The sequence below is a fragment of the Symphodus melops genome (assembly GCF_947650265.1).
Source record: "Symphodus melops genome assembly, chromosome: 15".
NCBI lineage: Eukaryota > Metazoa > Chordata > Actinopteri > Labriformes > Labridae > Symphodus > Symphodus melops.
The window spans coordinates 2801489-2814323 of record NC_136705.1 but is presented as its reverse complement, the minus strand read 5'-3'; the positions used below and the strand labels follow the sequence as shown (position 1 = coordinate 2814323).

At 42.1% G+C, this 12835-nt stretch overlaps 2 protein-coding genes across 4 annotated transcripts in view; one reads left to right on the top strand and one right to left on the bottom strand.

Moving 5' to 3' along the window:
- The window catches only part of LOC306835712 (exportin-1), a 26824-nt gene extending 25243 nt beyond the window's left edge, over positions 1-1581 (top strand). For all 3 annotated transcript variants that reach the window (XM_079362410.1, XM_079362409.1, XM_079362411.1), the window contains one exon: positions 179-1581. In XM_079362410.1, the coding sequence (XP_079218536.1) occupies positions 179-325 (147 nt within the window). In that variant the 3' untranslated portion in view covers positions 326-1581. The remainder of the gene's footprint in view (positions 1-178) is intronic.
- Positions 1582-6973: 5392 nt separating this feature from the next.
- Positions 6974-9329, bottom strand: nanp (N-acetylneuraminic acid phosphatase). Its single transcript, XM_079362443.1, has 2 exons — positions 9150-9329; positions 6974-8127 (listed from the first exon to the last, which is right to left on the bottom strand). Exons 1-2 carry the CDS (start codon positions 9237-9239, stop codon positions 7486-7488), a joined length of 732 nt encoding a protein of 243 aa, XP_079218569.1. The 5' UTR covers positions 9240-9329; the 3' UTR covers positions 6974-7485.
- Positions 9330-12835: the final 3506 nt, after the last annotated feature.

Genomic DNA, 12835 nt, shown 5'->3' with positions numbered 1-12835 from the left:
TGAGATGAATGTGGTAGTTACAGCTCCTCCTTTCTTTATCTACTGCACGTCTTACCTTCAGCTATTGTGCAGAGCAGTGAAGAACTTTGCTGCATGTTATGGTCAGGCTTGTGCTGCAGGTTGATTGGAGGCACAGAGCGGCCGTCTGAAATCTAACTCTGGTGTTTTCTCGGTGCAGGAGTTTGCAGGCGAGGACACTTCAGACCTGTTCCTGGAGGAGAGGGAGGCGTCGCTCCGTCAGGCGCAGGAGGAGAAACACAAGATCCAGATGTCAGTGCCGGGTATCCTCAACCCTCACGAGATCCCTGAGGAGATGTGTGACTGAGCCGCAGCTCCACCAAACTGTACAGTACTCCAAACAGACAGACAGAAACCCTAACCACAACAAACACAACACGACCCAAGAGAGAGGCACTTGAGTGTGGCGGGAGGCCGCTCACCCTCTGCAGAGCGGACCGTTCCATCCCATCTTTGTTGACCAAAACAATGCCAACAACATGTAAATGAGTACCGCGTCACCCTGTGGCCCTTTTTACGTAATCTGCGTTTTCTATGGAGACTTTTTGTGTAATCTTTCCAGAACTGTTAATCACCTTCTGTTTGGTCGGTCTCCGGCCCGTCCCGAGACCTGCATGATGAGCTCGTAACGATTAGGACGACTAAACCATCTTGTTTATGTTCTGTTCCCTGCACCTTCTCCTCCCTCCCCCATATCATTGTTTATATATAAATATATTATATATACAGTCTGAGCAGGGTTTGTGTCTAGGTCAGCGTAGAAGCTTCTAGACCTGTGGTTGGACAGACGGCAAGTGTTCTGGACACGCATGCACCGCTCGTCTGGTGTGAGAATGTGAATCTTAGCGGATAATGAATGAAGGTCGAGAGATGCTGCGTCTCGTTCTGCTTCACCTGAAGAAGTGTTTGGCTTCTGCCTGCAGGAGGTTTTTTAGGGAAAGCAAATATGTGCATATCATCCCAATTGTATAGCATCTTTAATACCATGGGAACATTTTTTCCTTTTATTCTATTGTTTCTTTTTTTCTTTTTTTCTTTTTTTTCTTTTTTTTGTGGGTGTGTGCGTGTGTGTGCTGTCGCCTAGTCGACATCAGCGTTTTGTTTTCCTCTAAGAGGATTGTTGCTCATTTGTGAGCCTTCATTAATGGGATGTTTTAAGGAAGTGGCGGAGGTATTTATGGGTTCTTGGTTTGGTTGCATCTTTATAACAACTCCTGTTTAACTCAGATGGCTTTGAAGATTTTTTGAATTGTACTAATTTAGATTGTTTACCGTGAAGTAGTGTGCGTCCAGAGACACTACCTTTAGAGCAAAAAGAAAACAATAAAACTGGGTTTACATTTAATTTTGTATTTTTGCATTTTTCATTTGTACCTGTTTGAGTTCTGTCCAAATCAACAAAAGGCTTTTTGTCCACAGAGCAAATGAATTACCAACGAGTTGAATTAGGAAAAGAATGTATAAATCCAAATAAGTACCCAATCTCTAATGGCAGAGTTCCCTTCTCGAGGTGTTACATTTGTTGTGAACTTTTTGAACTGATTAAAGTTGAGAATTTTATAACCCCGCCTCTGCTCGGATGTTTTTATTCCACACATTGTTTATAGTGTTGAATACAAAAGTTACCATCAGGTCAAGTGCATGTTTGTTTTTTGTTCCTGTCCTGTGATGTCGTCTTCTCTGTGCAGGAGGATGCGTGTGCACCGAGTGGTTTTACTGTGAAGTGAAAACGTCGAGCACATCAGACGCTCAGAGGAGGAAGAAAAGTCAGCAGAAATCTCAAACGTTTAAAACGAAATGTGTTTTCTCAGAGAGCAGGAGGTGGATGTTAAAGAAACGTATAAACAAGGTACGTTTAGACTTCTGCTGCTCGCTTACAAAAACTCCTCCTAAGGACCTAAACTCTCTAATCCAGGTCTCCACTCGGCTGTGAAGGTCGGATCAGATGCCTTTCATTTTTACACTCTTAAATCTCTAACCAGACTCTTCTCCTCTGTCGCCCCCTGGTGGGGGATCTGCAGAGTCCGTTTGGCCCTTTCAGAAAAAGCTAAAGACTCGGCTCTTTCATGAACACCTACGACCTTCATGACGATGAGGACTTTGTTTGATGATGACAAATCCAGGGTGTTTTCATGCTCATCAGAACTTTAAAGAACAGCAGTCCATGTTCTCTACCTTTTTTTAGTTTTAGTTTTTTCCAAGCGCCGACTCCACGTTTCAGCAAAGAGGCTCAGCAACACGAGGACACTCAGAATTGATTTGCAGGCTCATCCCCACACAAGCAGTTCTTCAATGTCTCCGAGTGTGGAGGGGATCTTAAAAACAAGGGTGAGTTTGTTTTCGAAGCTTTTTGACAGTGATTTAAAAACCCAAATCGACTCATCAGGTCTAATCCTCTCTCCAGGTTTGGATCTGAACATCAACCTGCTTCCTTCTCCTTTTTCTCCCAACACGTCAACATCATTCCTGTAAAGGAGAAGTGGACGCTGAGGGGCGATAATGGATCTCATCTGTCCTACTTGCTGTGGCATCCGGACATTTCCTCTCACACACCTTTGGCCAAGGTTGGTGCCGTGTAAGCGGAGCCGGCCTCTAATCTGTGTTAACACAGCGGTCTTACATTAAAGGTTAGGATGACGCTCGGACTCTGAAAGCTGAAACACTCGCCTGACGCAATCCAAAAAAACAGTCAGCTCTGATGCAACCCGACAGGAAGCTGCTGGAGGACTCCCACTGCTGCCAATATATTTATGTACAGGCAACGCTCCAGACGCCTGTCCACAAAAATACATACCCAGGACTTCTGAAAGCGAAGAGGAGAAGAAATCTGAGGGGGGTTGAAACCAAGTTTTGGTAGGAGTTAGGGCATAAAGAATCGAGAATGATGAGAGGAAAACAACAAATATAATATAGATGTGTTTGACTTCATGGAAAGAAAGGGAGGAAGAGAGCTCAAACAAATCAAGAACTACAACAGGAGAACATTTCTCCAACTGCTTTTTCAACGAGTTTTATCATGAAGTTGATCTAAAGCTGCACAATGCAAACAGTCAAATGCAACCCACTTCCTCTCTGCACAGTCATTGTTTGAAATGAGAGACAACACGTTTGAATTTAAGGCAACAGGAATATGTAAAAAAAAAAAGCAAAACCAGGTGAAATCTAAAGCAGCCATGAAATGATAAACTTGTGCAGCCACTTTGATTTAGAGTTTAATAAAAAAAAAAAACTAGTTCATGTTGTGCATTTATAAATAACTTCAATAAACTTCTACAAACTCAAAAAAAAAAAAAAGATTCTCGCTAAATAAAATATCCCAGTATGAGAACATGTGACAGCTCTCGTCTGCAGCCTTCCATGGCCGTGGCGTGTCGCTTCTTTCCTCTTCTTCTTTGACGTTTTCATATCTGACACCTCCTCTAACTCGGCCCGGCTGTAACTGAACGCCTCCCTACCTCCCCTCTCCCCTCCCGTCCCCTTCCTGACCCAGATCCACAGATCCTCAGCCATTCTTAGCATCTGCTGTCGAGGAGAAGAGGCAACAGCTGGGGCAGCCCACCAACCCACCCAGAAAAGACAGCAGTGCCCACTCTACGGCCTGCTGTCATGCCCCGCTCCGTGTGGGCAGCCAGGGTCACTGAACACCCCTGTGAAATACTTTAACAGACCGAGCCCTCACACATGACCCGCAACCAACATCATCAGTGTTTACATTTAATGTGAGTCTTTCTTCCACATCAGCTGTGTTTCCACTGGGGCAGAGGCCACAGGTTTTTGGTCCAAACTGGGGCAAAGTTGATTGTGGAGAGTTCAGGAACTCCTGTAAGGTGACACACTGCCACCTAGTGGACGGTTACTGTAAGTCCAACAAAGGTCTTTCCTTCCTGCAGCCGAGTAGTTCCACTCAGTCTAACAGCGTTACAGGAAGGGATCCCGACAGAGCGAGACTTTTTAGTTTGACAGTAAAATCCTTTCAGTCTTGTCCGAGCAATCAGACAGAACAGAGGACTCGCTGATTTACTGCTACCTTAATAATAATATACAACTGTGAATTCAAAAGCAAATGCAAACGTCCAAAATATATGCAACAGCTAAAACGAATGAAAGATTTAAAAGACTTAATCTGCAGAAAGCCAAAACAGTGGCATTGATTTAAAACGCGCTGCACATACAGAAACGATACAAAGTCAGAACACAAATGATCCTTTTCAGCTGGAGCGCGTCAGGCTGTAGGGTCGCTGTGTGAGACAGGAAAGAGAGAGGGTTGGTCGTCTCTGGACTGGGAGAAGGTGGAGGGTTTGATCTCCAGCTCCTGCAGCCACGTCTCTTCGAGGCGTCCATGGGTAAGACACTCGAGTTGTTTCTCACTGTGTATGGATGGTATTAGTCACTTCTGATACTCACTTTACTGTTACCTGTGACCTAAGAAGTCCTTAGAGTAGTCAGAAGACTAGAAAAGAAATATAGAAGCTCAAGTCCCTTAAGCATAAAGTCCACGAGAGAAAAACTTGCCCTTTAGCGAAACCTCTCTTTGACTCCTGTTCTGCTGTAACTGGATCCAAAGAGTTCAGATGAGCAGGTGTGCAAGGATGACTTCTACATGTTGTCTTTTTCAGGAGTTTCCATCTTGTCTAACTCTAAAAAATACATGTTTGCATCCGAGTGTATTTCCTGATCACCGCTTGCATCAGTCCTCTCTCTGTTTTCAGGACCAGCTGCAAAAACAGACGATGCAGGTACAAACAAACGCAGTCACCTGGGTCGAAGCAAACACATTACACAGATGGAGTATGGGTGCAAGGATCTCACCGGGTCTCTGATCCTGATTGTTGTCTTTACACACACATGCACATGCACACACACACACACACACACACACACACAATGACAAAAAGTGAACCCACATTTTGTCTCCAACATGCGTAACAGGTTTCAGGGTTGTGATTCAAACCTATTTTAGTACTGAACCCAAAAAGCATCCGACCATAACATTTTCATCCATCCCCAGCGGAGTCTGCATCCACATGCAGATCTCGTTTGAGAAACGAGGGCTCGGAGGGGTCACAGGTCGTCTCTGGGGAGATTACAGTATGCCAAAGTAAAGTTCACCAAAGTGATGGAAGCATAACTGTGTTTACCTCGGTGTCTTCTCTGAACTCTTTCTGGTTAGACAAGAAGGCTGCAGGCTGCAACTGAGAGACACACACACACACACACACACACACACACACACACACACACACACACACACACACACAGAGGAACAAAAACAATCCAGCATCAGGCAGCTGCAAAAACTAGGACAGCTCAACAAATTCTTGTTCCCTGCTCCTTACACGTGCGTGCATGTGTGAACAGATATTTTCCTCTTTGACATCTCGTGTGTGTGTGTGTGTGTGTGTGTGTGTGTGTGTGTGTGTGTGTGTGTGTGTGTGTGTGTGTGTGTGTGTGTGTGTGTGTGTGTGTTAAAACACACTTTAGACACACACACACCATTGTTTCCAGTTTGATCAGTTTCTCTGGGCTGTCTTTGAGTTGGAAGTTTGGCTGGGACATTTGTTGTTGCAGAGGTCTGTGAGCCTGTTTGGGCTTCTCAGCCACACACACACACACACACACACACACACACACACACACACACACACACACACACACACACACACACACACACACACACACACACACACACACACACACACACACACACACACACACACACACACAGACCTATGATGCCATCTGCTGGCCAAACAGAGAATGGTTTTCCATCCTCACACAGGGTGGCAGGTAACAATGCGTTGTTATAAATAGACGTGATGAAAGTGTCGCGTGATGGCGAGCGCGGATGACGTGCTATAAATAGTTTCATTACGAGTCCTCGTTTAACTTCTAAACCACAGCTGTGACTCTGAGGCGACAGGAAGCTGCTGCCAGACGACGAAGGTCACAGAACTCACTGAGACCTTTTCATGGAGATAAATCTGACATCTCTAAAGAGCACAGAGTGATCGTCACCGCACCTGAAGGCATCACGTGTTTAAAGATCAAAGACCGTCTAAAATCATACATCAAAATACCAACTTATCATTATGGGGGGAAAAAGCTGTTATGTTCATTGTAAAAATAAAAAACATTTTATAGTCTGACTCGACGTGTTAGTAGACTTCATTACCACGACCGCCTCCTTCATACTTCCATCCTGCTCCCAGTCGGGGTCGCAGGTCTGCAGCGGCTCCCAGCTGTCTTTGGGTTGGAGGCTTGACCGGTCGCTTTTCAATCACAGGACAACGAACCACTGACCGCTAACCTAACGAGCACGTCTGAGACAGCAGGACGGAGAGAACCAACACAGACCTGACCTGACCTGACTGTCCACGGTACGACCCGGGTCGACCACCGTTCACTGATGGAAATTCAAACTGTGAACTGAAATGTCTGGACGAGTTCAAATGATCAAATATTTCCATCATTAGATACGGTTTAAGGTCAGCAGCAGCTTGGTGGTAATGGTGTGTAAAAGCTGTACACTCTTTTAAATAAAAACAAGTGGTGTAAAGAAGATTTACTGAAGTACAATCACCTCACTGAGAAACAAATCACCGTTTCATTTCAAGAGGAAAAGAAGTAAAAAAAAAAAAAGTCTCGGTACAACGAGCAGAGAGAAGACGTCTTGATCGTCCCTGATGTTAAATATTTGATTTCATGAAGTTCGTGTTTGACTCTTGAATGCATCAAATATTTGACAGGCCGGTGTGGAGCATCTTTTTTTTTTTAATCTTTAATAATGATATATTTACTGAACATATACACATTTTATTATTATTTATTTGACTTGATAGGACAGAACAAAAAATGACAGAACATGTGGGAAAGATCGAGTTTCTCTGCGTTTCTGCTGCTCTCAAATTATTTCACAAAATGTTCTAAGAGGAATTCAAACGTGCTCAGGGGGATTTAGAAACGGGGGTCGCTGCTACAATTCATTCACGTGTATAATCATGTTTGAAGCAGAGAGCAGCTTTCATAGAGACTCCATCTGTGCAAAATCAGAGTACAGTCCGAGTAGAAAAGGAGGATTTCATTCAAACTTAATGTTTTGATATCAGCTGCATTATTGGTCAGTTTTTATTTTAAAAGCCCGTTCAAATGAGCTTATAGGCTATTAATGCTGTAGTGTGGCAACTGTTGACTCGCTCTATACCATTAAACAAAACACAATTCTTATAATATAAGTTTTCCTATTTTCCTTAAAGACCGACTCTTGTTGTGTTTTAGAAACTGTAAAAATATTTAACATGACTCAAGTTAAATGCCAATATCTAAAAATTATTCATACACTGTGCAGAATGACAAAAAAAACCAACAGAACTCTTGTGAAAGTTGAATTGCATGATGACATTTGTTTTTTAAACGTACCCATCATTAAAAAAAAAAAAAATCCCCACTCAGAATGAGAGTTCTCATCGTTCACTTGAGATGATCCAGAATATCTGGCAGGTCCAGCACTGTAGGGATGGTGTAGTCTGGTTTCACTGACCCGTCTGGTACCGAACCTCCTGCTTTGCTGATCCAGACTGTAGCCCTGACTCCTGCGTCAAAGCCCCCCTGAATGTCCGTGTCCAGGGAGTCTCCCACCATGACGCAGTCCTGAGCCTCCACCTGCAGCATGTTAAAACACAGAGTGAAGATGGACACGAACGGTTTCTGCTCCGCGTGTTCTCCCCCGATTACGATGGCGTCGAAGAACTCCTCACAGCCGACCGCTTCCACCTTCTCTCTCTGCGTCTGCGTCTCCCCGTTGGTCAGCAGCAGCAGCTTGTACCTGCGCCGCAGCTGTTTCAGGAGCTCGCAGATTTCAGGGGACAGATGGAGAGCCTGCAGGCGGCTGCTCTTCCACAGGTAGTAGCACTGAGCCGGCAGAGAGGGCGAGGAACAGCTGCCGACAGCCTCCTGGATGCTCTCCTCCCAGTGACCTACACGCACCTCATCGATGGACCCGCCGGCTGAAGGGGCGAAACTCTCCTGGAACAGCTTCTGCTTGAATTTGTCACAAATGCTGCTGATTGTCGTCTCATCCAGGGCCAGGCTGCTTCTCAACAAGTCGCTGGTCTGCGAAAATCAAACGGATAACAATCATCAAAAGACATCCAGTGGTAAAGTAATAAATGGGTCAGCCTATTCTAATCTGAAGTGTGGAAACATTTTCAGTTGTAGGAGCAGCTGACATTTAAAAAAAAAAAGGCACTGGTTGTAAACGGTTGTAAAAGGCTTCAAATATTTCATCCTCATGAGGAACACTGTTTTTAATTAAAGGAAACAAATGTACTACATTAAATAATGATTTGGAGAATGGAGCCACGATTAAAAGTTAATGAAATAGGTGTCCTTTGTGCTAAAACAAGCACATTAAAAAAAAAAGATGTTTATATGGACAAAGACAGCACGGTTGTAGCTTTTTGTATTTTAAAAAGCAAGCATGTGTGATATGTCCATATTTTTCTTATTCTAGTTTCTTGAAATATATTGTCTTGTATGTCATTCTTCTGTTATTATACATTATTTATGAATATATCCAAGACATTTTACAGATTTCTATGCTGTATATTTGTACGTTTTTTTTATACTTTTTCTGTATTAGAGCAACAAATTATCTCACTTCTGAAATTATTTCTGATTCTGACTTTAATTCTCAGTCTTCTGGTCTTTAAATTCTTTGTTAAATCTTTCATGACTTGTTTCCTAATTATTATTTTTATTTTTATTATTTTAACTTCAAATACACCCCCTGTAGTTATTGGTTTGTGATTATCTTATTTTCCCACAAACACCTTTTTTTAAATGACTTTGGAAAAGCTCTGTCCTTTCTTGCAGCTCACCTTGTTGCTGACGACGGAGCCAAACAACCCGGAAGTAAACCCGGAAGCTTGACACGTTTGAATCAGCTGTGTAGTTTGTTTTTTAAGAAAACTAATTCAGATCGTGTTTAGTTTACAGATAAATATCCTGTATCTGTGAATAACTAGAGACATTCATACAATTATCTGAAAAAAGTTTAATAGAAGGTAAGTCCCCCGGCCCTTCACAGAGTCAATAACACCTCCAAAGCTGCACACCTGTCGCTCCAGTCTCACCTGTCGCAGCGCCTCGTGACCTGCCCGGCTCGTCTCTATCAACGTGTTGTCCAGGTCCAACAGGACCGCCTTTACACCTTTACCGGCCATTTCTGCTGCACACCATTCATTTAAAAAAAAATACACCGATCGTTTTATTGCGGAAGTACAGCCGGGTGAGATGCATGATGGGAGATTGAGTCCTCAAAATGAGCGCTAGCGAGTGTGTGCCTCTAGATGGCGCCAAAGAATCAAATTAGGAAGAAAGTGATTGTAAGAAGTCACAACGGAGTTCAGAAATATTTTTAAACAGTTAAACAAAAATTCAGTTAAGATGCTAAAATAACTTTATAATGTAATGATTAAAATAATTGTGAAACTTCAAGTTTGTTTCATTTTAAGGGATATAAACATAATCTGTCATACAGAAGCAATATTTGTATCAAAAATACAACTGTGTAAAAAAAGCAACATTTTCAATGTTGTATTTTGGTTACAAACAAATATGTTTATAAATTAACTAACTTTTAATTCTATATATTTTAAAATCACATGTTAAATTGATTTTCCATTTATATTAATATACACTTCATTTGTGTTTTTATTTCCCATATTTAATTTCTCTTTTTTTATTTAAAGAGCTTGTCAAAAACTTTCAGCACCACTAACAAAACAAAGATCAACTTTATTAACTTTATTTATAAATAAGGTCCTTTACCTGCTTTTGTAAAGTGTCTCGTGATAACGCCTTTTATGAATTGACGCTATTAAAGATTGATTGATTAACAAATTAGGACAATTTGTTTGGGCTTGTGGCCTTCATCAGGGTCATGACCGAAACACGTCGGTCTAATTTGTTAATAAAGTTTATCTTTGTACTTGCTGGAGCTTCTTGACCTCTTTGTGCACCCTGGTAGTTGGTGAAGTTGTGCCAGAATATTCTCTGCTTCTTTTTAAAAATAATAATGCCCTCTATTTGATTTTTTATTTAATTTCAATGTATTAATTTTTACATTAATAAATTAATGGAAAAGAAAAAATCCCACAAACTGCTCTTGCTAAGTTTCACATTTACCCTTCAGTCCTCCTGAATCTTTGTCGAGTTTTCTTCAAGTTTATGATCCTTAAAAATAAATTCATGGATTCAATCATTTTTCTATTAGTGTCCCATTTTATCTTTTTTTTTCTTTTAACCACAAATAATTTTCATATTGATATCATTTCCTGTTAATCTTTCCTCCTTCGTCTTGCATTGTGAAAATTATGAATTATTCGAATGCAGAAAAATAAAGAGAAATGTTAAAACAGATAACATGTTGCATTTGATCAGTGTGTCGTATTTTGCTGAATTAAATTGTATATATTTATTTCTCTATTAATTAATAATTTATGGAAAATTATTATAGATTTTAAGATTTATCACAAAAAAAGTTTTAAAAAATGACTTCAGGGGCATGACTCACTGAAATTCACTTTAAGACCAGTGAAATTCCTTTTTTTAATTTGAAAAAGACGAAGATCAAATCAGGTCATTTTTCTTATTATATTTCTTTCACACACTAAACATGCATCTTGTTTCACTGTCGGCAAGTTTTCCATTAGTTGGTGCCACACTTGGAGCTCGTATTGCATCATAATTATTTTGACAATCAAAAGCAGGAAACAATCACAGCCATCACTTGTCATTTTAGACACCCTACGTGACTCTTGACCATGCATATTGCCAATTTAAACACCGACTGTGACACGCACTCTTTGAAAATCAAAACATACCACAATTCTTATGCAACCTGTCCTTTACCTCACTCTGTCAGCTGGCAGCGGGCCAGAGGTTCACACGCAACAGTGTGCAGACTGCTGCACCCGCAGGAATCACAACAACCCTCCCTCACATTACCTGAGACTGCAGCTCAGGTGCCTGTGTCTTTATGAGGAGCCTCGCCTAATTATTTAAAACACCTCAGACCAGAAAAAAAAGAGATAAACTATAAATCAAAAACAGCATCTGTGCTTGCATGCAAAGGAGGAATATAAAAATGACAGACGTGCAGAAAAGGATCTCTAAAGCATCGGGTGTTTTATTTTTTATTATATCCTAAACCTTAAAGCAGAAAAAGAAACACAAACAGTCAATGTGTGGGGATTGAACTTCAAGTGTGAAGGTGGAATTTCCCTTCTTCAGATGAAAAAAGGAGCAAATGACTTCCCTAAGAGTGTATGCGTGTGTGTGTGTGCGTGTGTGTGTGTGTGTGTGTATGTGTGTCTTTGGTCCTCTGAACGACTGGAGAGGCACGCCATTTTGTTCCTCTTTCATCTGTGTGGGTGGCCAGCATGCACACAGTCACACGCTATCTCTCAGGCGGGCACCAACCCCCTGCCGAGGTCCATTATTAAGGGTGTCGCTCCTGCAGACACCTCACAGCCTTTGCACAGCAGGAGGACACCTGAGTGTGTGTGTTCTGCTGGTACTAAAGACTTTCCCCATCGCTTCTCATGTTCTTCTGATGTGCGTTGGGGTCAGTGTGTTTCTGTGTGTGTGTGTGTGTGTGTGTGTGTCAATGTTACCTGGATGGGACAGGTGGAAAGCACAGGTGGGGTTCAGAGGATTTCAGATGCTCCTGGTTTGTAATTAGAGTTGTACAGACCCATCAGTTTACCAACGTGACATTAGGGTCGGACTACAAAGAAAGTTCTGCATATCTTCCCCTGCTGTGTGACAGCTGCAGACTGCCTGAGCGCCAAGTGAGATGGAGAGTATAGTGATGAAGTTCTACTGGATAAGAAGTACATTCATACCTCACAGTTGTCTGAGATTTTAAGATTGCTGCACACACGTCTGCACAATTAAGATTCAGTAATCAGAAACTTGGATTCATCATACAAGGATTTAAAACACCAGATAATAAGGCTCATTCATCAGATACTAAAGTCCATGTAGATGCACTCAACAGTCAAAAGAGTCTGGGCTTGTTGAAGGTGTATCAACCTGGATGAATATTCATCTTCTTTAAACAACTAACCTTGATCCCTACGTGACCACACTCATGTAGAACATCGCACATGTCACTCGTAAGCCTTGATATGAGGATTCCCTCACACAGATATGACGCACCGGAGCCACTCTTGACCGGCTGGCATTCAATCCAATATCTACCCTACCAGCACTGACATTTTCAACATTCTCAGATCGGACAGATTTGAATCAAATATGGTGCCAATGCTGCAGCGATAGAACAGAAGAACAGAAACTTAAGCTCCCATCAGTCCTGTCCTCTGACACAAACACACATAGATGTTAGATTTTATCCATGCCAGGGGAATGTATGAACTACAGTCTAAAGAGAGAAACACTGCTGTGCCTAATGGCACTTGTCATGGTAACAAAGGGAGTCTGGCAACCTGCACGTACACACAAACAAAAACAACCTGATCTGGGTCAGGACGGAGCCTCTTTGGGTCGTTATGTAACGCGCTCCATGATCCAGGAGCGATATACTTCTCTGCTTATATAAATTGTGTGTTGGTGGCCTCCTGCACCATCTCTGTCCACTCAGCGGGGATTCTGTAACAGTCCTGTCAATGGTAAACCATGTAAACTGTCCATGAAGGCTTTTATGCAACAAACACTCTGCATCATTCAGATTGTTCCAGAACAAAAGACCTCCCATGGAGTGTGGCACGGTGCCTGATCTTCAAGTGTGTGTGTG

Excerpts from the sequence above, each read along its gene's own strand:
- nanp (XM_079362443.1), bottom strand. The coding sequence starts at position 9,239 with ATGGCCGGTAAAGGTGTAAAGGCGGTCCTGTTGGACCTGGACAACACG. Across the intron at positions 8,128-9,149 it reads GTCACGAGGCGCTGCGACAG|ACCAGCGACTTGTTGAGAAG; the intron begins GTGAGACTGGAG and ends TGATTTTCGCAG.